Below are 24,786 nucleotides of genomic sequence, written 5' to 3' on the forward strand. Positions count from 1 at the left end.
TGCAGCCAGGCTTCCACAGCAGTCTACTGCTAGATTGCATTTATCAGACTAGGGGGAAAAAAGCCACAATGACTCACTCATACTATCTGAATGCAGCTGTACAGATTGCTTCCCAGCCTGCCACTCCAGCCCCAGCATTCCTCCGCCAGCCTTAAAACGGTATCACAGCGACTTTAACCTATTTGTCCTTTCTGTCAGTGACGGTCACATCACATCCTACCAGCCACGGCTCCTCAGAGCAGGAGCTGGACTCTTGCCTCCAGGTTACGATGCCATCACTGCTGTGCGATATGTTTTATAGCACCACAGCACACCCTCCTCCAGCTGCTCTTTGCATTTCTCACAAACCCTGCGAAGCTGCTGTTGTTTGTCACAGCTCTCCTTAAAGCCGTGGTGGCGATGAGGGCACTGACCATCCTGGCACGACACAGTCACCCAGTGAGCTGAGCCAGCTCCATGACCTGTAAGTGACAGAGCCCTTTGTATCTGTCGATTCACAGTCCCAGCCTGGGGCTTCTTGGCACTAATGCAGTGAGAGAAACAAGGCTCTGATCACCTTGTTGCCATCTACATCGTGCTGATTTTCAGTACGTGACCAAAATTTCTCAGGGCAGGGAGAGTTTTAGCGCTAAGCAGTTTTTTCACTTAAGGATTCTATGCTATAGCAGAATGACTTGAGTTTACATGTAGGTGAATGGACTACATTTAACTACACTCAAAATTAGGGTGTTTTTTTTTCCATGTTTGTGTGCAGCTCCAACTTTTGCATACAAGCCTTGCACATTTAAATAGCAAAAGCTACCCAGCGTGCAGCCAAGCAGCAGCAGCATGTGGTACCTATCAGCACACCTGCACAGTTCTGTGTTCATTAGGTTAAAAAGCTGAAGCTGAACAGATTGAATGGAAATTGGATCTTCAGTCAGGTGCATCCTGGTCCAGGTGAGCACGGAACAGCACAGTGCTCCTGGCTGCTGCCACTCCCTGCCAGCGGCCTGAGCTGAATCCCAGAGGAGCTGCCAGAGCTTCTGGCTGCCAGGGAAACCAGCAAGCAGATCTGGTAGCAGTGGCAGCCATCTGCCACGAGATGAGGAACAGATAAATCAAGGACATGTAAACTTGCAGGCCTCACAGATGATAGGAAAGAAACCTCAGCCCCACACACAGCATTACCTGTCAGCAACACCTGGCACAGCACAACAGGCCTTGAAGAGCAAATGTTGGCATCTTCCTCCCCCGTCCTTCATAAAGGAAGCACTGAGTCTGGAATTGAGCTTATTCTTCTCTTTATTACAACTCAGAAAAAATACATTTGGTCAGTACGCTCCTCAGAGCAGTATTCAACAACTAGGAATGGGTGACATAAAACGTGGTCCAGGCTTTACTCTAAAGGCACACGTTGTCCTGAATGGCTTCCAGCCTCCTGCAGTTTATCCATCCCCATGGGAAAAGCACACCAAGACAGGACCCTGTTCCTGCTGCAGTCAGCGTGAGCGAGGGGAAGGGATACATGAAAGCAGCAAATCCAGCGGCCAGGTTTGTCCCAGCAGCCAAAGGGGAGGATGGTCCTGCCAAAAGAAGCTCCTGCACACTTGGCACAGGAGGTGCAAACAGAGCTAAGGAAACAAAACCAGCTGTGACTACTTCAAGGAACCAGCCGTACACACAGATCCCCTCGACTGCCTTCGAGCAACAAGGTGGAAAGACCTTCAGCTAAAACTTGGCTTGTTTTCTAGATAGAGGTAACAACCGAGTGACATCAGGAAGGATCCTACACAAGAGTCGTGTCAGCACAGTTCCCTTGTTTCTCATCTCACCCGGCTGGCAGGAGGAAAAACCCCCTTGTCTGAACTGGGGAAGCCAGTTTTATGGGAAGAAAATGTAGGCTCGAATATTGACACTAAAAGTTCTAATCAAAACGGCATTTAAACGCTTGTGCAAATAAAACCCTGCAATAAGAGTTAAACCACGAACTTTAGAAACTTAAAAAGTCTGGCTTTATTTAAAGAAATTTACAAGTGTATCATTCTTTTTAAACCTCAAACACACGCAGCTGAGTTATTCACATCTTCCATTAGATGTGGCTTTATTGCTTCAGCCTCCCTCAGCAAAGCGCCACATGACTAACGAGCTTCCCCACTCCACAAAGATGTATCTGCCATTTTACAAAACCCTGGTGCAGACTTTGTTGGTTTGTTTTTTTTTTCCTTTAGCACTGAAACACAGCTGGTTTGACACAGAAAAGTGACTGCAGTTTAGCCATTGTGCGATGGCAGCGATTTTACCAACCTCTGCCGCCTTATCTTGCTCCTCACCTCATCCAGCATCCCCTTATTGCAGCTGGTGTGTGCTGGCTAACTGGGGAACCAGAAGAGACCACTGAAAGCATCCTGCAAGGCTCGGTGACATGCGAGAGAAGAAGTGTAGCCCCCAGCAAGATCCTGTGGAGAAGCGGCTCGTACGTGGTTCAGGTATCTGAAACAGTGAGAAGCATTACGTTAGCACAGGAAGAAACGTGTCAAACACCTTCATAATTGCAGTGGTGAGGCTGGGTATGCTGTTCTGGGAGAAAGCAGACTGCTGATGAAGGTGGACGGTGATAGAACAAGGGGAAATGGTTTTAAACTGAGGCAGGGGAGGTTTAGGTTGGATCTTAGGAGGAAGTTTTTCACCTAGAGGGTGGTGACGCACTGGAACAGGTTGCCCAAGGAGGCTGTGGATGCCCCATCCCTGCAGGCATTCAAGGCCAGGCTGGATGTGGCTCTGGGCAGCCTGGGCTGCTGGTTGGTGAACCTGCACACAGCAGGGGGGTGGGACTGGGTGATCATTGTGGGCCTTTTCAACCCAGGCCATTCTATGAAAGCAAAGAGGAAGAAGTTGCCTGCTTGCAGTGCTTGTGCCCATCAGGGAAGAGGTCATCTTCTTTCCCATTTAGCAGCTCCTTCTAACAGTGTTTTCATTCAGTGCTGTAACCCCACAGCGCTTGCATCCCCCACAAGAAAACATCAGAACAGATTCTCAGCGTTTTACACCCAAACTCCATCAAATAAACTATCAAATAATAAAAGGCAGGGGATCTGCCTAACACAATTAGCAGAATCTCTCACATTCTGAATGCCAGATAAAACATATCACAAATGAGAACTGCTTTGCAGTGCGAGCCGCTGAGTTTCAGAGAGCTGTTGTGATTCATCACCCGGTAAGTGTAGGTCCTGGGAAGTCCTTCCACCTCTGGCTTGGCAATTCAAGCATCAGCTTGCAAAACACATCCAGCCCTTTCTAATGCTATCCCGAGAAACCTAAACCAGCTGCACTTCTGGCAGGAAAGCACGAGACTACCAGTTAAATATCCAAAACAGTTGCATCTTTTAATTTACGACTATACGCTGCTTCCATAAAGAGTATATAAAACAGGTCAGGTTTTATAGGTAAGACATAATAAACAGCCGTACCCATTGATGCCATAAATGTGTAGAAAAAGAGGTTACTTCACAATGATTAATTACAGCTAAAAACTATTTCTCACACCCAGTAACCACAACACACCATCACGAGCAACACTGCTGAGCTATCATTGGTGAGATGCTAAAGGCAAGAAACAATTTGCCCACGATGGCTGAACTGAGGCGAGTTCTGCTGCCCAGCACTAGCACACAAACCCTGTGGTGACAGTGCTCAGTGCAAAGGGAATCTATAGATACAGCAAGTTGTTGTCATCTCTTACTCTGTAAGGAAAGGCAGAGTGCAGGGAGCTCCTGCTGTGCAGGAGGGTGCGTTCTGCCTTAATAGATGCTTTAAAAGACCATTCTTGTTACTTGTCTCTTTAATTTTTGGAGGAAAATCTCATCCTTCCCCAAGGTCTTTTACAACTGCTGTGGGAAACAGGAGCTCCTTCCCCAGCCAGGAATGATGAAGGATCCTGACTGTACCAAACAATTTCCTCCCAAGCACTGGTGTGAAATTACCTCCACCCTCCAAACCAGAGAGTCTTACAAAACCAATTCCCATCGCAGAGAGATTGCACTTCTATCACGTTTCTTTCATCACACAAGCTTCACTTTCCACTCCTGTACAGAACAGTCCAGAGAAAACGGGGATTATTTTACGTTTCTATATTAACCAAGGTTGGTTGTGCATTTTTGGTTACTTTTCTAGTAGACCACTAAAGAAAGAGAGGCAGAGACTATTGTTTCCCTTCTTTTAGGTCAGCCAAAGTTGGGGTAGTAACAACAACAAGCCCTGACTTACAGATATTACAGCATTTCCAGTTAATTGGAACACGATCTGCAAAGCAATACAGGACTCTTCATGCCAAAAAGGCTCCCATCAGCTCTTCCTCGGGCAACATGCTCCTGTGACACAAGCACGACGTGCTGCTGGCTGACAAGTGAGGTCTTTATTTTCCTGTTAAGTATCTAAACCTAATGCTCTTGACCCATTTAATTACTGCGGTGCACCAGGCAATTGCAAAGAATGTGCCACGCTGCAGCCCCACAATGAGAAGGGAATGTTGCGATGGCTTTTCCACGCCGATCCCCATCTGTGCTGTTGAATCCTGCCATGCCCATCGCCGCAGCGTCTCTCTGAACTGGATTCCTGGGGTTTCTGGCAGAGGTCAGCAACTCTTTTCATCTGCACCTTTAGAACAGCACCAGGAAGAAGAGCCTGCCAAGTCTTGTTTCCAAAAGTCAGGCTCAGTGAGGAGCTGGGAGCTGGAGGTAATTGCTCTGACTAGTTAGCAAATTCCAGCACACTGGGTCTGTTTTTCATAGGTTTATTTTAAGTACCTGTAAATCTTATAAGCAGAAACCAGGAAAGAGAGGTTTGTTTTTTTTTCTGGCGCTCAGTTTTTTAACATAACTCGTATTTACCGAGGGCAGACTCAGCTCTGAAGTTAAAAAACAGAAAAGCCTGTGCTATTATTTCTGAGCGAGGCGAACCAGCAGTGTGCTCCATGCACCATGGTTTCACACTTCCCATTCACTGCAATGCAGGCGCTCCGAGTCACGCTCTGCCCAAGCAGGCCCCTTCCCCTCGCTGCAGCCCTTGGATGTTGATCTTCCCCATTAACCTTTCACATCAGTTAAAACACGTCGTATTTTGTTCTTCATGAGCCTTAAGGGCTTTCATTCCTGACCTTCAGTTTCTCATCGCCACGTGAAAAAAAAAAAGGCTCCTGTATTCAGGGAAAAAAGGTGTCGTTTGCACTCGGTTCAGCCTCAGCACCAAGCTGGTCATTGCTGGGGCTGGGCTTCCTTTCTGCTCTCTGTTTTCCCAAGGCCGTGTCACCGTCACTTCATCAGAACAACTGCAGCAGCCGGAGAAGCACACAGCAGCACTGAGCACACCGGCGGGCTGCATCCCTGCACTGCTGCTTCGGAAGGCTGGGAGACCCAACACCACACAGCAGCACCTGGGATTGCTGGCAGATGCTCTCACTGCTCAAAGGCTGCCTTCACTGCGTGCCTGAGCTCCTCCAGGCTGAGATGCTGCAGGCACTCAGTGGTCCCAGCCTGAGCAGCCTCTGCCATGTCTCCTGCTGCCCTGCTCACCACTCACACCAAGAGCCTCGCAGTGTCACCCTGTATCGTCCTTGTCATCACCTCAGCATCTCCTCCAGCCTCACCACGCTCCAGGATGTGGTTACCATACAGCTTAAGCCAACTGATGCTGGCAAGGATGGGGCATCACATTTCCTCCCACCAAAGCATTGATGAGCCAATTCTGAGAGCTTGGCTCCCAAAGAGGTGCTTGCTTTTCTCTTTCCTTCCAACCCAACCAGTCTGTGGTTCTATGTGTGAAAGTAATGCACAAAGAAGACACCTTCTGTAACGGTTCTTGACTGAACCTGAACTAGAACTGGGAGCTCTCTCAATTCACTCCCCAGAGGAGGTTGCTGAGAAAACATGGTGCTGGCTGCTGACCAGCTCATGTGGCTCTTCCCATCCTGGTCTTGGCCTGGGCCCCACCAGGTGCTCTGTAACCCAAGGAAAGGGAAACCACAGGAACCAGCAAAGCATCATTCCCCATTCGGCATTAAAGGAGTAAGAAAAGGATAAGCTTGGCCTATTTATCTGGACGGAACACAGCTATGGACACTTCAATGCAGCCCCTACTGACCAAGATGCAAGTTTTGATGCTTTTCTAGGGGCTGGTGCAAGTGGAAGTGTTTACCTGGAACATCCCATGCAAAGAGACTGCTGAGCTCTGCCTGCATCATCCTCTGTGGGGTCACACATTCTGGCTTTCCTTCCTCCTCCCTGGTGGCACCTGGCATAGAGAAAGCCTCTGGGAGCATATCTGGGGCTCTTCTCCCACTTTTAAGTCTTACAGAAACTCATTAAAAGCTTCAGAAGCATCCAAGGGAAGTACTCAGAATACTCTTCTTTCAGAGAGCGGTTTCTATCAGACAGAAGATGCACAAACTGATTTTCCTTGGGCAGTTTTTTTGTTGAAGGATGTGTGACCTGGGTTATACTACAGCCTCTGAGCAGACAGAAACTGAGCTCTTCACTCACCTTCATCTTGGTTTGAACTGGTTCTAGGACGTGACCTACACAACCAAAGCAGAATTTGTTGACAAACTACACCAGGTTCATCTCTGTTCTTCATTAAATGGGCCTGGGAATCTCATTCAGGAACAGTCCTCTGCTAGGTAGTAGAAAAGAGTAGTTTTGCCCTCCTTATCTCAGAGATTGTAATGTCCAAGGACAAAAATACAACCTGCAAGGTTGATGGTAAGAGCAGCAGTCCACAATAGCAATTCAACCATGCACAGACTCAATACACGCCTAATCCCAAGCCCTCACAAGTCAAAAAGCAATCTTCCATCTACTTGAACACTCTTTGGGATCTGCCAGTACATCCAGATTATATAAACAAACAAGCTATCACTGGTGTTTGAAAGTCCAGCCTGTACAGAGCCTGCTGCAACGTACAACCCAGCTGTAAGGCAACCATCGGCTCCTTGCAGGCCCGGCTCCATCCCTGTTGCAGGCCTTGCACCATGCCTGGGGTGAGGCTTCTATCAGCTGCACTTCTCCCTGGAATTCAATTCAATTCAATTCAATTCAATTGGAATGTGACTATGAACACAATAAGATGGAGAATTAATTACTGTGGTGCGGGGTTTGCTACAAGCACCAGTGAGCAGGCAGGCAGCCCCCAACTGCAAAAACCAATGGCTTTCTGTTGTTTCTCAATGATAGTTCTGTTTACACAATTGCAGCCATCAGTGTGAATGCCTAAAAACTGCTCAGTGCAGCAAGGTCCAAACAGGACAGATCCCAAGGCAGACATTAAAAAACTTATTTTTAACCAGATTATGTCACCTGTTAGTCTTGCAACGGGGCAAGACCAAATGCAGCCCGTAACACAGGGGTACAAGGAAAAGTCAGCCTACATGCCACAATACAAATTTGGCTGCAGAAAAAGAACAGCCACAGACAACAGTGAGCTACCATAAATACCAGGAAACCTCAGTAAGACTTCAACCCCATCTGCAGACAGCAGCTCCACCAGTTCAGGTTCAGCTCACTAAGTTGGTGTGGTTGCTGATTATTAATAACACTGTTTACCTCAGCTACTTTTCTGAGGCAGCTGAAATTGCTTACCACAGTGTCAGATGAGTGCTAGACCCAGCACAAAGAAAGGAACATGACAGTCATTGTCTTTTCCATGCCACAAGCTGGCTCAGCCCATCTTAGTGGTCTTTTCCAACCTTAGTGATCTGACGAATTGCTTTGAATAAACATATCTATACGCTTCCTCTTTTTGTGATGAAATCCAGGCTCTCCAGATAAGCAGCATTTCCACTGAGCAGCTAATACACTTAGTGGGGATGAAATGGAGGAAAGGCCATCTCAGTTGTTCTGGCTGCTGCAGGTGATGCTGCTACAGCTGGTTGTAGAGACCTGCAGTCCCACCACAGGGTCCTGCCCCAATGGCAGCAGCTTCAGACTCACCATTTCACATGGAGAAAGCCTGCAGCCATCAAGTACTATAGACATAAAGCCTATATTTAGGCCGTAAGCACTTTGCCACGGGACATAACGCCCTTAAACAGTGCAGGCTGATCTAGTCTCACTTTCAAAGGAACCACAAATCCAATTACACCTGCAGACGGTGTGTTAAAAATGTTAAAGCACAATTAAGCTCATATTCCACCGAGGAGTTACACAAGTCAGAGATTTACATCCAAGAATTCATGTATCCAGAGCGTGCTCGACAAAACCATTCTGCATTTCATGTGAGCACAAATGCACCACGGATGACACCCTAATGACTCTGATAATAACCAAATGTCACATTTAATCAGGTTCTCTTAATATGCCACTGGACAGCCTCACTTCAGACAAGGTATAACACTGTTTCGTCCCTAGAAAACGTAAATAGCATTGCAAGCCAGCACATTCCTGTCTTTGTGGTGAACTTGGGCATCCGAGCCCACGCAAGAAATCTTGGAAGTACTTTCAAAAGCTGAAGCACTGATCGAGGTCACGCTGCTGTTTGTTTTTTCTTCTGAATTAAAAACAAACACCCAAAAAGCCTGAAACAGGCAGAGTACCCCACAGCCAGCAATCAGCAAACTGAGAGAAAGGGACTATATTCACATTGCGATTAAGTCGGCATGGCTTACAGCTTTCTGTGCTGTTACAAACCCAAGACGGTGATTATTCTGACGTTCTCCTCATGTTAACACACAATGTTTTAAAATAAAACAGGGAAATGGAAAGCAGAACCTGCAAACACATTAAGCCTCTGCGTGGAGGAAAACTAAAGGCTTCCCAGTTGCCTTTTGTTTGGAAGTGACATGTTGACTTTGCCTTCTTTATTGGCTCGGGGGCTTCCTTACACCCACCATCCCTCTCTGTAACACTCTCAGACATTTTTAATGGCTCCACAGACACCGGTCACAAACCTGCACTGATGATGCTGTGCAAACACTTTGCTCCTCCTTGCTCAAACGCCATCCCCAAAACACACCCAACCACCACCATCTGGATGATTCGTTTTTCCTTCCAACCGAACTGATTTCTGCTTCAATCCTTTCCCAAGCAGCCGCCCGGATTCCTCACCCCAGCATACCTAACTGGGAACAAACGGTTAATGTTTATTTCTAGAAAGGGTTATCTCGCTCACAGGAAGCCTTCCCTCAGCGCCAGCCACTTCCGCAGGCCGTGCCCTCACAAGTGGAGCAGTGAGGAGGGCTCGGAGGGGCACCTGGTCCCCCATCTGTCATCCCCCCGAGGTCACTTGCCAGCTGTCTGTCCTCTCAACACCCGGCCCCCTCCACCACCACCCCAGGCATTCTCCCTCGCTCAGGTTTCCAGGTCTGAACTTCCAGATCCAGTAAATCAATCAGCCAACGCAGAAACTCCTCCAACAACTGCAAGTAAGCAGTTTGACACCCTTGAGCAACCCCGCCGCGTAACAAGGACACTGCAGTCCCAGCTGGAATCCAGCAAAGCGCTCACTCTGCATGGCTGGTATGGATTTCACCCTGGGACTGCTGAACTGCAGCTACATTTAGTCTATGACTAAGTCAGGCTCCGCTCATATTTGACCCTGGGAAGAATGTCATTGAATGTAGGGACTTTTCTCAGCTATAATTTCATATTTTCCCATTTAAAGGCTAAAAGCACCAATAAGCCACCGCATCCACAACTGCAAAGTCACTTGCTTTAACACACTGTGGAAATGTTTCAGCACAGCTCGATCTTCAGAGTTTTCATTTCCCCTTCCCCTCAAAACCGTGCTTTCCTCCTGCAGGCTGTGCTTAGGACAAAGGGCACCAGAAGAGCGTGCGTATCTTTAACTACTCTTATCACACCGAAGAACCATTGTTTTGAAGTCTGCTACCTGGGTCAAGGATGTTTCCACAGACCTATCCTTCAGAGACAGAGCAAGTTCAGTCTAAAGAACATCACCACACCTCCCCTGTAACCAGGGGGACATTTCCCTGGGTTCAGCTCCTGGAATACAGCATCTCCTGTGCAGGCAAGAAGAGAGAATGCAACTTTTATTCTGAAAGTCCTTTTTTGGATATCCATAATGTACATATACATATTCTTCTTTACGGATCAAAATTCCCCCCCTGTTCCTCACCCTCGCCTTTTTCTCCAACTTCCTCACACCCCACCTCATACCATAAATCCCCCAGTGCACAGCCAGCAATCCATATTGATGAACCGCGTTTCTTTTTGAGCAGGAAACATGAAAGAGATTCCTAACAAACCAGCCCCGTGCAAATTATGCAGCTATGAAGCAAACCGGAACCCTTTGTGAGCAGAGCGCTCAGCCTCTACCACCTCCAGGAAGAGGACGAGACGTCCCACAGATTTTCCCCTCCATTTTTGGTATCTTTTGTGGATGGAATCGAAGGATTAAAAAGCATCGCTTTCTTCCCCTCAGCATAAAGGACTGAAGTGCATGAAAATGACACAGAAAATGCATTTACCACTGCCCCGGGATTTGCAGAAATCACCTCTGAAGGGGAAAAAGAAAATCATCTGAACAAAGCAAAAAACGTGTATGATCTCAACCTTGAAAATCCTGTCTCCCCCAGGTCAGCTGTTCTGTTTTCACTGTAATTGCAGAGTCCTCCATTCCGACAGAACACAAGGCATCTGCATCGTATGCCACTTCCAGTTTAAGATGACTCAGAAACAAAACAGTACAAGATGCACAAGAATTTCTGGAGGCTTTTCGAACCACTGATAATGATCAGATAAGTAAGCAGCCAAACCTAATAATTATCTCGAATGAGTAACTACAAGCGCAGAGCAAGCTAAAAAATAACCCAAAGTTATTTTCTCTAGGCAGTGTTTAAAAAACATACATGTCAAAAGCAAAAATCCTGCAGGTTGAATGACACCACTTCAAGAAGCTGAGACTGCTCAGGTCAAAACAAGGTGAAAACAACAGCCTGCCTGGTATCACAGCTGACTAATGCTCAAATGCATTAGACTCTTTGTGTCTTTGTGTTCCGGGTGCAGTTGAACAGGTCAGCACTTCGAAGTGATGGTGAGGATCAAGTTTACAGCTCCCAGCCATGCTGACATTAGCTCCTCAGGAAGGCCTGGAAGAGGTGGCAGGGAGAAAAGAGAGGAAGGCAGGAGCTAAGAGTGGGGGCTTATCCAGTGAAACGTGGCTGGGCCAAGTTACAAGCATCTGCTTAAGCCACGTGCAACCTTTTGGCTGAGCTCTCAAACAACCTGCATAGAGACCGCTGAGCCCATCAGGTCAAGGGGGTGATTCTGCCTTTACTCTGCTGTCATGAGACCCCACCTAGAGTATTACATCCAGTACTGGAGCCTCCAACACAGGAAGGTCACGGAGTTGTTGGACTGGATCCACATGAGGGCCATGAAGATGACCAGAGGGCTAGAGCATCTCTCCTAACGAACAGACTGAGAGACCTGGGTCTTTTTAGCCTGTAGAAGAGACAGCCTCAAGGAGAGTTCAGAGTGGCCTTCCAGTACATGAAGGGGGCATAAAGAAAAGCTGGGAGGGACTTTTTATCAGAGCAGATAGCAACAGAATGAGGTAAAATAGTTTTTAACTGGAAGAGATTAGATTTAGTCTACATATTAGGAAGAAATTTGTTACTGTGAGGGTGGTGAGACACTGGAATGGTTGCCCAGTGAGGCTGTGGATGCCCCGTCCCTGGAAGCATTCAAGGCTGGACTGGATGGGGCTGTGAGCATCCTGGCCTAGAGGGAGGTGCCCTTGCCTATAGCAGGGGGTTGGAACTGGTCTTAAAGGTTCCTTCCAACCCAAACCCTTCTATGATTCAGTTTCATGAGGTGGTCTTGGACATGCTCTGGTCTTACAGTGAGAATGATATTGTTCCTCCAACCCCAAACTACAGGTTCAGGGACACGAGAGGTATGGGAAGTCTAAATGCCAGTGAATACTGAGGCAAATTACATCTTAGGTACCTCAGCCTTTTCCATGTCTACTGAAGACAGTTCTCAGTTCTCAGAGTTACATTCTGAGAGGGTTACACTCTCCTTGGCTTGCCTCTTCTGATGAACTTCCATCAACACAGCATAGGAGCTATCATTCTTTGGCTTAAAACATGATTTGACTAAAAACATTATTCAGCCTCTTTTCCTATTTTAAGTTTAACGTTTCTATTGTGAAATCTGGGTGTAGTTCTCTGGATTTTATTGTCTCTCCCTGTTGTGCCCTCGTTAATTTTCTAGAGAAAAGCCATGATGATAGGAGATTGCTGTTGCACATGAGCAACATTCAAAGTTACTGAAATTCTCCATGGATTATTTGTACAGCAATTTAACCCACATTGCAAACTGTGTCCCCAGTAAACATATCAAAGAAGCTGTGCACACTGATTGAACTGGTTCTGAAACCCTCTGGTGAAGAAACTGCACCTTTAGATGCTTGCAGATGTGCTCTGCAATTGTGTGTGCAGGGGGGGGAATTATCATTCATAAATAATAGTATTTAATAAATTATCTGGCGATACCTTGCTGAGGAAAGAACTCAGATTAACACTAGGTGGCAGAAGCCTCTGTCACATCAGAGGCACCTGCAAAGAGATCTCCTCATTGACTTAAAGCTGTTGGCTTCTCCTGGACTCTGGCACACTTTCTGCACTTGAACTATAAACTGCATCTTTTTTAGTGAGGTGAAATTCCGTGACAGACAATTCTGTCAAGATTTTATGCAAGTAAGAGAAAAACTGACAGTTTAAGAGACAGAAACAGCCACGAGAAAAGCAGCACAATAAAAACATACACAGTTAGTTACTGTGAAAAATAACCTGAAGCCAAGCTTGGATGACAGCAATCACACTGGCACAGATGAACAACCAACAGCCTACAACAATCATGCAAACTGTTAAAGAATTGGTGCTAAGGAGGTCTCCAGAACATGGCAGCTGTTCATTCAGAAGCTGTTTTTGTGATTACATACGATCTTCCACGACACAACTAGTTTCTTTGATTTTTATGTATTTGCCCTTTGAAAAATGCTTGTGTTTCATTTTCTTCTGTTCTGGCCACTCTTTTGTTATCTGCTCAAAGTTTCTTTCTCATGTAGTGTAAATACAGAAACAAAACGTTCAGTTTCTGGTTAAAAAGGCAAGTGAAGAAATATCAGCAACCACAACTCAAAGACAGTAAATGAAGAAGGATTTAGTGCGGGCTCTAGCAACCTGGATAGAAAAGAAAGTAAACATCAATGTGAGATGTGAGCAGGAAGCTCAGAATGCAGAAAGGAAAAGTGAAAGCCAGGCAGAGCCTAGGTGTTCAAAAACATAAAGACATGGGGAAAATCACACTATTTCCTTTGACAGTAAGAGCTGAGAGCAAAGATTGCTTCCAAATCACCGTGGCTCCGCTGCTTTTACACTTCCCAACCAGTAACTTCCCAGATTTACAGTGCTTGAGGAGCGGGTTCTGCAGGGGAAGCTGGTGCCAATGAAGAAAGAGCTCGGTAGCACTGCAGTGGGTTATTCTGCACCTCTAGACACCGAGGCTCTTGGTGTTTAAATATAGTGTATTTTATCATTCACACTTGTCAGCAGTGGAAATTGTCATCTAAGCAGTAAAAGATGCTGTTGAAAAAACAGGAAGGATTGGTTAGAAAGTAAAAATTACTTTGGCTGTGACACAACTCATCTGATGGCCCATTTGGAGGGTAAAAGATCAAGCCATCCATTGGAAATTGCTGCCTGAAAGTCAGAAAAACCAATAGTAGGTAGGAAAGCCTACTTGCCAAGGCTACAGCCTCTGCCAGCAGATTATTAATGCATGTGTCTGCATTCTTTAATGTTTCCTAAGAAGCAACTACGTTAACTGAAAAGGTGTGATGTGTCACCATCCCTTCCATTCTCTCCTCTTCATCTTCTTTCCTATATTAAAACCTTGGCTACCAAAGAAAACAATCACGTTTCACCTCATCTTTTCCCAGCTTTTCTGAAGTTCAGTTCCTGCTTGATAGCAATATATACAGTCTAAGTACTATCCCTGACAAGCTGTTTGACAACCCTAAGTTGCACATCTATTTTACTCCCAGTGCTTTGGAGTTGGTAGGGCTTAGATGGGAAATGGAGGCCAATTAAAATAAACACAGACAATATCAATGAATTCTTCAGAAACACACAAGGCAAGCAAAATGAAACACTACTAGCTCTTGCCCGCAATTAGAGTTCAGCACATCTCGCACATCGAACGCCCTGGCTGAGATCCAGAAAGACACTTAAGCACACGTCTTATTTTAAGCATGTGAGCAGTGCCATTGATTTTTCACTCATGCCAGTAAGAATATTCAATGCGCTTAAAGTTAAGCACATTGTTAAGTGCCTTCCTGGATTGAAGCCAGGCTATTTAGCCCTTGCAAGAGTTAGACTACAGAATATTTACCATTATTTTAACTTCTCGAGACTTTCTTTGAGGTACAGTTTTATGCTGTATGGAAAAACTTCATTGAGCATCACACAAGCAAGGACTGTTTTAAGGCAACCTTCAGGGAACAAGAACTCTCCTTCCCACATCTTTTGAAGTAGTAACCGGAAGGGTAATCGAGACATGCAGGCAAATACACCAATGAAGGGAATTAGTTCTGAAAAGGAAGTCCGTGCTCTATATTATTCATCACAGAAAACAAAATTTGCCCCATAGTTAGAAGTTTTTTAATTTTCAGCAAAAACTAACAAAGCAGTCAGCTAATATTTCATTTTGACACCGTGTCCTGTACAGCAACTTTGAAGAACACGCAAACTGTTGACTGAAATTAATTATCACAATAAACTTGCATTCAGTTCTATTTTACCTTCTTCCTTTAACATCAAGTCAAACACAGAATTGAAGACCTGTTAGTGCATCATCAAGGTGATCTCACCACATCAGAGCGCTTTACAGAGATCAAAAGCACAACAAACAGCATTACTTTTTGCTACAAAGCAGCAAACACAATTTACTTTGCAACAGACGAGCCAACTGTATAATTACCTGCTTGCATTATAAAATCCAAGTTCGCTTTTTGATTCTGGGAATGTTCAAACCCAGAAGGGAAAGTATAAAACTGATTGTGGTATACGAACAAAAAGCCAATTGAAAACTGTGCTATCTCTCTGAAACCTCAGGTTGACTCAGCTGTATCACTCACCATTCCTCCCCCCAGTGTAACTCCTGTGGTTTCTCACCAGCAAGGCCACTCCTGATGGTGACTAACATCCACAACACCACTTCAGAAACTTGGGGGTGAACTTCCACAGACAACCACTGAGGCTGCTGCAAAAACTAAGAACATAATGCTGACAGACACTTTCAGGTGGATTCTGGTTTAGAAGTCTTTGATATGATTGAAATACTCTTTTTTTTTTTTTTTTTTTTAGAGAGATATTTTACATTCCTTGATGCTGAGATTTGGTGAAATTTTATCATTGTTTCACTCAGACGGCAGAGGAGATGGACAGAAAAGCCATAGAAGCAGAAGAGCACATCAGCTGCAAAGCAGGATCAGCCAGGTCAGTCCACTTCTGGAAGACCTCCAAGGAGGAAGGCTTCAACATCTCTCTCAGTGTTTGATCTCCTTCACAATAAAAACATTCATTTCCCCTTCCCTTCCTTTGTGTTTTAATGGCGTTCCTTCTACTTCAGTTTGCACCCACTGCCTCTGGTCTTCTTTGTGGTGCCCACTGAGAAGAGTCTGACCATCCTTTCAGCTCCCTGCCATCCATCAGGTCTTTATACACACTGACAAGTTCCTCCCAGGCCTCCTCTCCTCTCCATGTTGAGCTATCCCAGCTCCCTTCATCACTCCTCAGGTGAAAATGCCTTAAGTCTGCAATCACCCCAGTGTTCCTGACCCCTCTTGCACTGAGGAAACAGATTGGATTGGTTTAATTAGCTCCCATTTTGAATTTGATATAGGTTAAATGAGAGTTCTATGTTGATGGGGACATGAAATAACTCTACTTCTAAACAGGTATCTGCTGGCTTTTATCACTTTTAAAGAAGGAAAAACAGACTTCCTTCACCTTCACTTGAGATGACAGCAACAAGAAAGCCACATTTGAGATCTAGGATTATAGCCAGTTTATTACTGAAAATAAATATTGGACGTGTATAGTGTTACAGCATTCACTGCCACAACCAGAAAAATTATTCTTCAATTTATACCTTAAATAGAACGTTGTTTAGCTAAAGTGAAAGCATATTCCAAGAAGTGTGAAAAAAACAAACTTACCATGACTTCAAATCCAAATTACTTACACTAAGGAGTTTGTTTTCATAGAAGTACATTTAGTGGCAGAATAAAGTTTCTCAAGAAATGCTTTTAGAGATAATGAATGCCTGATGTCCAAAAGGGCGTCACGTGAAATTTCATTACCAACTCATGTAAACTAACCTCAAACTTAACCAAACGTGACTGCGATCAATACTGTGTCAATCTGAACATATCTGTGCTTCTGCTTTTAAGGCAGCAAAACCAGCTGCAAGAACAAGGAAATGTTGGAATCCACAAATTGAATGGAGGTCCACTGATAGGACCGGAACAGTTACACTGACAGGGAAAAGCCAGAAGAATGTAATGTTTTGAGAGCATTGCCACATTCAGCAAGAAGAGAGTCAAGTGCAGGAGAAAGAAGGAGCTCATCAGTTTGTTATTGTGTGTGTTATTTCATTTCTTCCTTTTAAACATGGCAACCTCCACCTCTACAGAGTTTGCAGCACAGAATGCTCCCCCACACACCTTTTAATTGCTGTGTGGTGTCGAGTACCGTGGGCTCACAGAGTAGACAGTCACGTATCTTCCCAGCCTGTGAAAACCTTAATTCCTACAACAATTTCATCTTTGTTCTGCGGCAGCATGCAGCCACCTGTAGCACTTAGTGGAGAGACGGAATGCAGTCTGGTCACCCAATCTGACAACGAGAGCTATAATTTATCAGAGAGACACAGAGCCTTTCTGCAGATATCCTGCTGGATGTGCTGTGTGTTTGTATATAAGTGTAAGCATGCATAAGCATGCATGAGTATGTGCTGCCCATCACCATTATCTGTCATGCATCACAATTGCAGAGGAAGGTGATACAGAATAAAAAGTCACATACACCATGGAGACACTGGAGAGGTTTAAATCATACCAATATGAAGTCAAATTGAAGAACAGCAACTAAAACCCAGCAGAATACAAAGTGAAGGGCTTTGCTGCCCACAGAGCATCCTGAAAGTCTGTCTTCACACCTCAGGCAGAAAAATCACAGGGTCACAGATGGATATATGAGGACTGAGAACCCCAGAGCAAACGATGCAGGTGAGGTGGTTGATTTTATTATTTTATCCCTACATGCTTAACTAATAGTAATTTTTTTCAAGGCATACAGAAAGCACAACTGGTAAAGGACTATGCCAGTATTGTCCTTCAGGCACGTTTCTCTTTCTACCTCTGAAAGGCTGTCTGGCATTTGACATAACTGGGAGGAAGAATTTTCTCCCCTGGCTAAGTCAATTACCTCTGCTGTATTTGTACTGTCTGTCAGAGCTGAATCTGCTGTCTTTCTGGGTTTGACACAAGCTTCTACACCTACTTGACAGATCAAACGGGTTTTAAAGAAATTACCGTGCTTTGAAGGGGAGTTCCCTGGCATTACATTAACTCATACATTAACTCAAAAAGCTGCAAGACAAGAGGTGAGTGATTACTAAATTAGTAAGATACATCCCCCTAAAATATTGAAATACAGCACATCTTTGTACTCGAGCTCATTTTAACTTATTAATGCAATTTGCCATTTCATTATGAAAATCTTTTAGTCTTCGAGTATTATCATAAAAACCTGCATGAAGTCAAGTAAGGTAAACTGAAGTAATTTTCCCACTGTGTGCCCTCAGAGTGCTTAATTTCTCATATCACTGTGATAGAAAACCTCATTACTGAGGAGAAATTAAAGACACCGCGTGGCTTAGTGCTTTAACACAGTCACAAACAGGTGTACTTATGTTTGTACACAAATACGCACACTGGGTGTTACAACCAAATTTGTTTGCTTTTAAGACTACACAAAAATATTAGTGCTTTATGCAACATCATACAACACAACGTTGTTAGATTACACCACGCCAGACTTTGGCATTATTAGACCAGCTGCCAGATCTCATCACATTCTGTTGTCGCTGCAATGCTTGCTCAGACTTATTTCCCATTAGCCCCAATTTAACTCCTGTGTTTGTCTTATATCAGTGGATAGATCTCCTGATTAAAGGTAGATGAGCACAGAAGAATAACACATACTGTGTGCTTAATGCACCTCTTCAGTTAAAACACAAATGAGTACACAGCAGAATGGGAGGTAGAGTCAGGGGCTCTGTGGATCCCCACATCTCAGCTCATGCGGAACAGAAGGAAAATGGTCACTTGGATTTATTCTGCAGTAAAACGTGGCATCCTCTCCACCAAAACCCCTCTGACGCTTTGATGAGAAAAAGCGTTGAATACAGTCACTTTCCTAGCAGAAGGAAGGTAGTGATTTCCAGCAGGCTGGTCAAGCCAGTATAGTCCATCACATCTGACAGCTTGCTAACGTGATTTAAGGGAACAGAGCACAGGACCATACTGATTTCTCCCATCAGCAGGACAAGCTAAGGAGGTTTTCAAAGGCTTAAGTAATAGTTTGGCGCACGAATCCACTATAGGCTAATGTGATGTTGGCTCTCAATCCCATTAATGATGAAGAATTTCTCATACTACATCAGTTCAGCTAGCTGGAGCCATGGAGAAGGAAAACACACACAGCAAAAGCAGAGCTGGCTCTTCCAGACCACCTCTGCTATTCCAACACACTCTGGCCATGCCTGTGCTCCAAGCGGCTCTGGAAGCTGTCTCAAACACAGCCCCTGCTCTTTACCATGACTACAGCTCTAGACAATTTATCTGTAACTCTCTAGAGGGATTTAATCTGTTTCTATGCAAATTCCTCACCTAAAAAAAAAAAAAAAAGAAAATAGAAATAATAATAATAGCCACTCTGTGGTGTTTTCCTCACTGCTGCTGAATAGGTTCCACGCTGACCTACGTGTTTGTTTAGCCAACACAGCTCTGCAATTCTTTCCCCCCAAGATCTAACACAGCTCTCAGTGACTCACCTCAACAAAAAGGAAAGATCGAAAGATGAAGCTCACCTTTAGGTTTCTAACAAAAACACGTCGGCTTTTCTTTAAAGTACCACATTCAAAATTAGTTCATAGGTGCTACACCAAAATAGATTTAAGCACAGCTTCCACCAATAGATCACTAAAACATAAGTGTGAATGGGGATTCATCATCTGATGAGGTATTTTCCCTGCAGGGATCTCATTTAATCTCAGTGATACTCAACAGCTTTCATCTACTATTTGAAAGAAAATATAAAAATCACTGCTTGTAAAACGTGCAGCTGTCACAAAATCTGAGGGCGCTGAGAAAATAGATGAATTCTTCAGAATTCCACAGCACTTCCTAACACTGCCTTCATGTTAATAGCAAAGGTCATGCAGCTAGGAGTAACGAACATAGGGCACACAAGACACAGTTGTACATACATGAATTAACACTGGAAACAACATAGATAACAGTGGGCAAATCACAAAACCTGAGCTCTAGCTACTCTTGCAGCCTACGAGGTGGGTATGTATGCAAAGTAGTACCAAGCACGGGAAGGTAAAGGGAGATAGATTTACATAAGGACTGAGGCCAAAATCTGAAGGTATTTGGTGCTCAGTTACCTTTGAAGATGTTGGCCTACCTGATTTAACAACAGCTACAGAGGAATCTGCGACAGGAACAGATCTGATCCCTCTCCCAGCATGGCCTACTCCTCTGCCTTTAATGCTCCAGGAGCACACTCAGCCCCATGCACCAACACTTCCTTTTATACCAACACCACGTCTCCAACACCTTTCATCCTCTGGTCTCATTATCCTTAGCAAGTATGTTTTTCAAATCAAGCCAGAGCCTCAAGTTCATTAAAACCAGCAAGACAGACTCCTCATTCAATTAGCTGCCCCAGAAAATGTAGCCTTTGTCTATTCAGTGCTCAAACTGTTCTTCTGTATGAAGTTCTACAGTAAGTGTTAGCTTCTCTCTTCTGGGGCAAGACACCTATCTTAATCTGTGGCTGCTAAAACAGTTAATGCATTGACATGCCTACAGAAACACCTAATAATGCACCAGCAGTAACGGCAATGAGTTATTATTTATGTGTAAAATGATATACACGTGTACCTATACGCACCTACACACATTTCTATATATAAAGTCATACCAGCAGGAATGACAGCTTTTCTCAGTGCACAGAGCACGCTCCCAGGGCAGTTATTCTTGATGCCCTGAGGTCAACACTTTTCTTGTGGGAAATCAACAGTGCCACTGCAGATTTGTCAGCACTTTGCCAGGAAGTGAAGCCTTTTGGGGAGCTCTCCTTGTCCCTCTGCTCCCCCCACCACAATGCAGCATCCACTGGTGGCATCCAAACCTTTCGCCAGAGGAAAAGCGAAACTTTTGGTAACAACTCATTAATAGAAAAGGTAATCAATGAATTTAGATGTGGGTTGGAAGAAAGTGGAAACAAAAGAAGGTGATGGAAATCCAGGAGTACATATTTATTTAGACATTATTTTCCTGTTACTCCAAATTACTATTTTTCCTATTACTCCAAACAAGTTTGCTACACTTAACATGACTTCTGAACCATTTTTGTTTAGCATGTTGGGTTTTGGGGTTGTTTTTCTTTTGCTTTGTCCTGCTGTGGGGTTTTTTTTTAAACATCAAAAGTATTTTAGAACCTCTCCTTTATTTGTATTTCTTGCTTTACATATTGTTTTTGCTTTCTTAAGGAAATTGGCAGCAAAAATGCTCTTCTAAAACCAAGTCACAAACACTGAGCAGTGTTGCCATTTCAAACACCAGACTCAGCTGAAAGTGCTGTGTGGCAAGGCTGTGCTGTTTCAGCTGCTGGAGCCCTCAGAAAGGGCAAAAAAGTGCTGAATAAAAACAAAATATAAGTCATGAATCAACAAAATTCTGGGGTTTGTTGCAACTACCCATCCTTCAAAGCAGTCCAAAATACAGGACGCGCTACTCCTTGAAAATACCAGCAGCCTGTGTTACCACCTCCACTCAGTCATCCCAGCTTATGCGGTCTCCTCTGCTGTAATTAGCACTTCCCTGTGCCTAACACTGATATTCCAAAGCAAGTTTTCCAGTTTTGCAGTTAATGAGCTAAATCACCAGTGGGAAAGTCAAAGGACAGCCCAAAAGGAGCTCAGGCATGCAACTAGCCTGGATTTTAGTGAAGATTTGACCTTGGTAACCTTCTCAAGCTTACAAAGAGCAACGCAGTGGTGAAATCAGCAACCCTGAGGCCTGGTGCAGAGCCTGTGGAGTCACTGCCCCTCCTGGGCACAGCCTGATATCTGAAATAAACTGCAGCACTTCCACTGATACAAGATACGCACACATGCATGAGGAAAGTATGAAATGGTACCTACATCTCTGCAAACTGAGCTTCACTCGTGAATTATTTTCCTAATGGGATAAAAATAGCATTTAAAAAAATATTGATTTTCTTAAGAGGAGCAGATTCTGATCTAAAAAGTCTCAGCATCCAAAACCTGCCAGCACAGCACAGGTGGGCAGCTGATCTGAGCTGAGATAGTTCCAGTCAGTTTTTCAACATTTCTTCCTTGTGATGTGGGAAAGTCAACCAGCAGCAACAGCTCCCTCATTCCCAGTAACCTGGCCAACCCCCTGCCCCCCCCCAGTGAACAGACATCTTGTAAAGGAGACATTTTGATGACTACTTTACTCAAAAGCCAAAAGATCAAGAAGGCTCCTGCAGCCTGGACTCCTCTAGGCACAGGACACTATCATTCACAGTAGGCTTGAAAGCAAACTCTCGTATTTTATTCTCACCTTCTCCACAATACTTACTGGGTTTGCTTCTCTTCTGACAAGAGAAAAATAAAAGAAGCAAGATGCACCTACAACACGGAATAAGAAAAAAATAACAGCAACATTTTCTTTCCTTGTTTCAGATTGTTCACAGAGTCGGTATCCGTAGGGCTTTTCATTCCAAAATTAATAGTGCACCAAAGAGTCTGGATCAGCAGAGCTTTTCTGATTCCAAGTTCTGAGACGGCCTCAGAGCACAGCTCTGCTCTCTCATTTTTGGAATGTTTTTTGACAATTAACAGAATCAATGACCACAGAGCAATGAAGTCTGCCCAATCGATCAAGGCCTAAATGTGAAAAGAGGAGGAGAAAGGGAAGCTTCTAATGACAGGAAGGGGAGAAGAAGTGTAGATTTATTTTGGCCTTATTCGTGAGCATTTCCTCATGACTTCTGGAAGAGTATCAGGAAATAAAGATAGCAGCCAGCAGTCACCTCTGAATCTTTATTTTAAGGGAGGACTAAAATGCAGTGGTAGGAAAAAGAGGAAATGCAAATAATTTATTCAAGACAGATGCTACCCCAATGTGCAAAGCTGGCGTAAAACCAATGTATAGAAGCCCTCTGAGAAATTCTCAGTAAATACTAAAAACATGAATTGCTAATATCCACATTTTGTTCCCAAAGCTGATAGAAAAATTACAATGTAGACTGACGCTCCTAATAATAAAGCAATCAATAAGATTCCCAAGAATGGAGTGGGGAATGAAAAGATGGATAAACTCTCTCTTATCTTGAATCCCAAGCAACGTCAATAGATGACAGAAATGAGTCACCTTCCTAAAGCCAGGTCCATAGCTCCTTTTCTGCCCTTCCAGAAAGGCTCACCTATAATGTTGAAATAAGAAAGCAGAGGTGCCTGGAGTCATGCCTAAGGAACTAAAGCCCACCAATACCCAAGACATGGGACTGTCTCTTTACACCATTTCTCACTAAATGGTTTGCATTGGCAGGGCCTCCGAGTCCATCTGGCTTAGCCCCTGCTCCAGCAGGACCACCCAGAGCAGGGTACCCACATCCATGTCTGGGCATCTTCAGAATCAGACCTCAAAGAAGGACTCCTTCCACTGACTCCTCAGCACAGGTACATGCATTGCTACCAGCCAACATCTCTCCCTGCTATGACCATTTCTGCTTACGAGGGTGGACAGTAATAGGACAAGGGGGAATGGTTTTAAATTAAAACAGGTTTAGCTTAGAGATTAGGAGAAAGCTTTTCACACAGAGGGTGGTGGCACACTGGAACAGGTTGCCCAGGGAGGCTGTGGATGCCCATTCCTGGAGGCAATCAAGGCCAGCATGGATGTGGCTCTGGGCAGTCTGGTCTGCTTGTTGGCAGCCCTGCATATGGTTGGGGGGTTGAAACTGGATGATCATTATGGTCCTTTTCAACCCAGGTCATTCTATGATTCTGTGATTTCCCAGCCCCCTACCAAGTAGGGACACCCCACAGATGCCCCGTCCATGGAGGTATTCAAGGCAAGGTTGGATATAGCCCTGGGCAACCTGGTCTAGTATTAGATATGGAGGTTGGCGGCCCTGCTTGTAGCAGGGAGTTGAAGCTTCATGATCTTTGAGATTCCTTCCAACCGGGGCCATTCTATGAATAAAAAGTCACAGCCCCTTCCTCTTAGCACAGCCTTAGCACAGCTCTCTGCAGCACGGCCCCAGTGCCACCTTGCCAATATATCTGCACTTGGGAAAATGAAGAGGTATCAGGAGGCAAGTAGCAAGGGATCAGCCATCTCTCCCTGCCTATCTGACACCATAATGTGCCGCCAATAGCCACAGCCATGCTGTGATTTAGGACAGAAGCTATTCAGGGCTGTCACCAACAGCAGTCTGACCTGGCTGCCCTTTAGGTAGCTGACAAATCCCAGTTAGCTGTCCTATACCTCTCAAATAGCTGCGTATTGTCACCAACTAACTGCAAGGGTAGAGGAGAAGGGAAGAACAGACCCAACAGAAGGCTGCCCTTGTGCTCTGTGCTATGCACAGGAATAACAGCCAAACAATAACCACCAGCTGGTATCTGGAAGGCACTTAAAGCATAAGGAACATGCTCACCTGGCTTAGAAGAAATACTGCTGTTCCATCAGGACTCTGGATTCCTAGCAAACAAAGCTGTACTGACAAATCTATACACATGGGTCATTACAAAGAATGACTAAAATGGACTTTTAACAGAAATATTTAAGATACAGGAAAACACAACCCCTCCCAATGCAAAAGTAACCAAGCACATAGCACGCACATGATGTCAGCTTCAATAATAAATCTAACTTGCTAATATATTCAACACCATACTTGGTTCTCACACACTTCTGAATTACTCCAGCGCTATTTCTAAACAAATCGTTTCAGTGAAAAGAATATCAATATATCAAAACTAATTAAAACAAGTGAGCTTCCTCTTTTGTAAAGCAATCATTCAAAGTACCAAAAACGTTTCCCCCACTTCCAAATGACAAATATCAGCTGGATTTAAAACAAAAGTAACTGAAAAACCCAAATGAGCAGAGTTTGACTCGAGGAAAAACATTAAATATTTTCAAGCAGAGGAACTGAAAAACTTATTCTTAAGGAAAAAACAAGCACGCACACCTGCTGTTCTATCAATCTAAGCAGGAAACCATTTCACTGCTGCATCGTAAGTAGAAGAAAAGTGCTTATTAAAACATTAATCACAGTCCATTATATTCTGACTCCATGCCAGAAGTTCCCATTACATCACTGAAAATATCTATTAACCAAAACCTGATTCTGACAAGTTACAGAAGTGTAGTGTTTAGGATTTAGTAATGTAAAAGTCAGTTTTAAAAGAACAG

The 24,786-nt window shown here is 44.4% G+C and overlaps 1 protein-coding gene across 1 annotated transcript in view; it reads right to left on the reverse strand.

The window, feature by feature from the left end:
* Nucleotides 1–1,266: 1,266 nt before the first annotated feature.
* MNAT1 (MNAT1 component of CDK activating kinase) overlaps nt 1,267–24,786 on the reverse strand; it is a 106,646-nt gene continuing 83,126 nt past the window's right edge. The window contains exon 8 of the mRNA XM_015865750.2: nt 1,267–2,472. Within this exon, the coding sequence (XP_015721236.1) occupies nt 2,352–2,472 (121 nt within the window). The 3' untranslated portion in view covers nt 1,267–2,351. The remainder of the gene's footprint in view (nt 2,473–24,786) is intronic.

This window comes from Coturnix japonica, chromosome 5 (genome assembly GCF_001577835.2).
Source record: "Coturnix japonica isolate 7356 chromosome 5, Coturnix japonica 2.1, whole genome shotgun sequence".
Taxonomy (NCBI): Eukaryota; Metazoa; Chordata; class Aves; order Galliformes; family Phasianidae; genus Coturnix; species Coturnix japonica.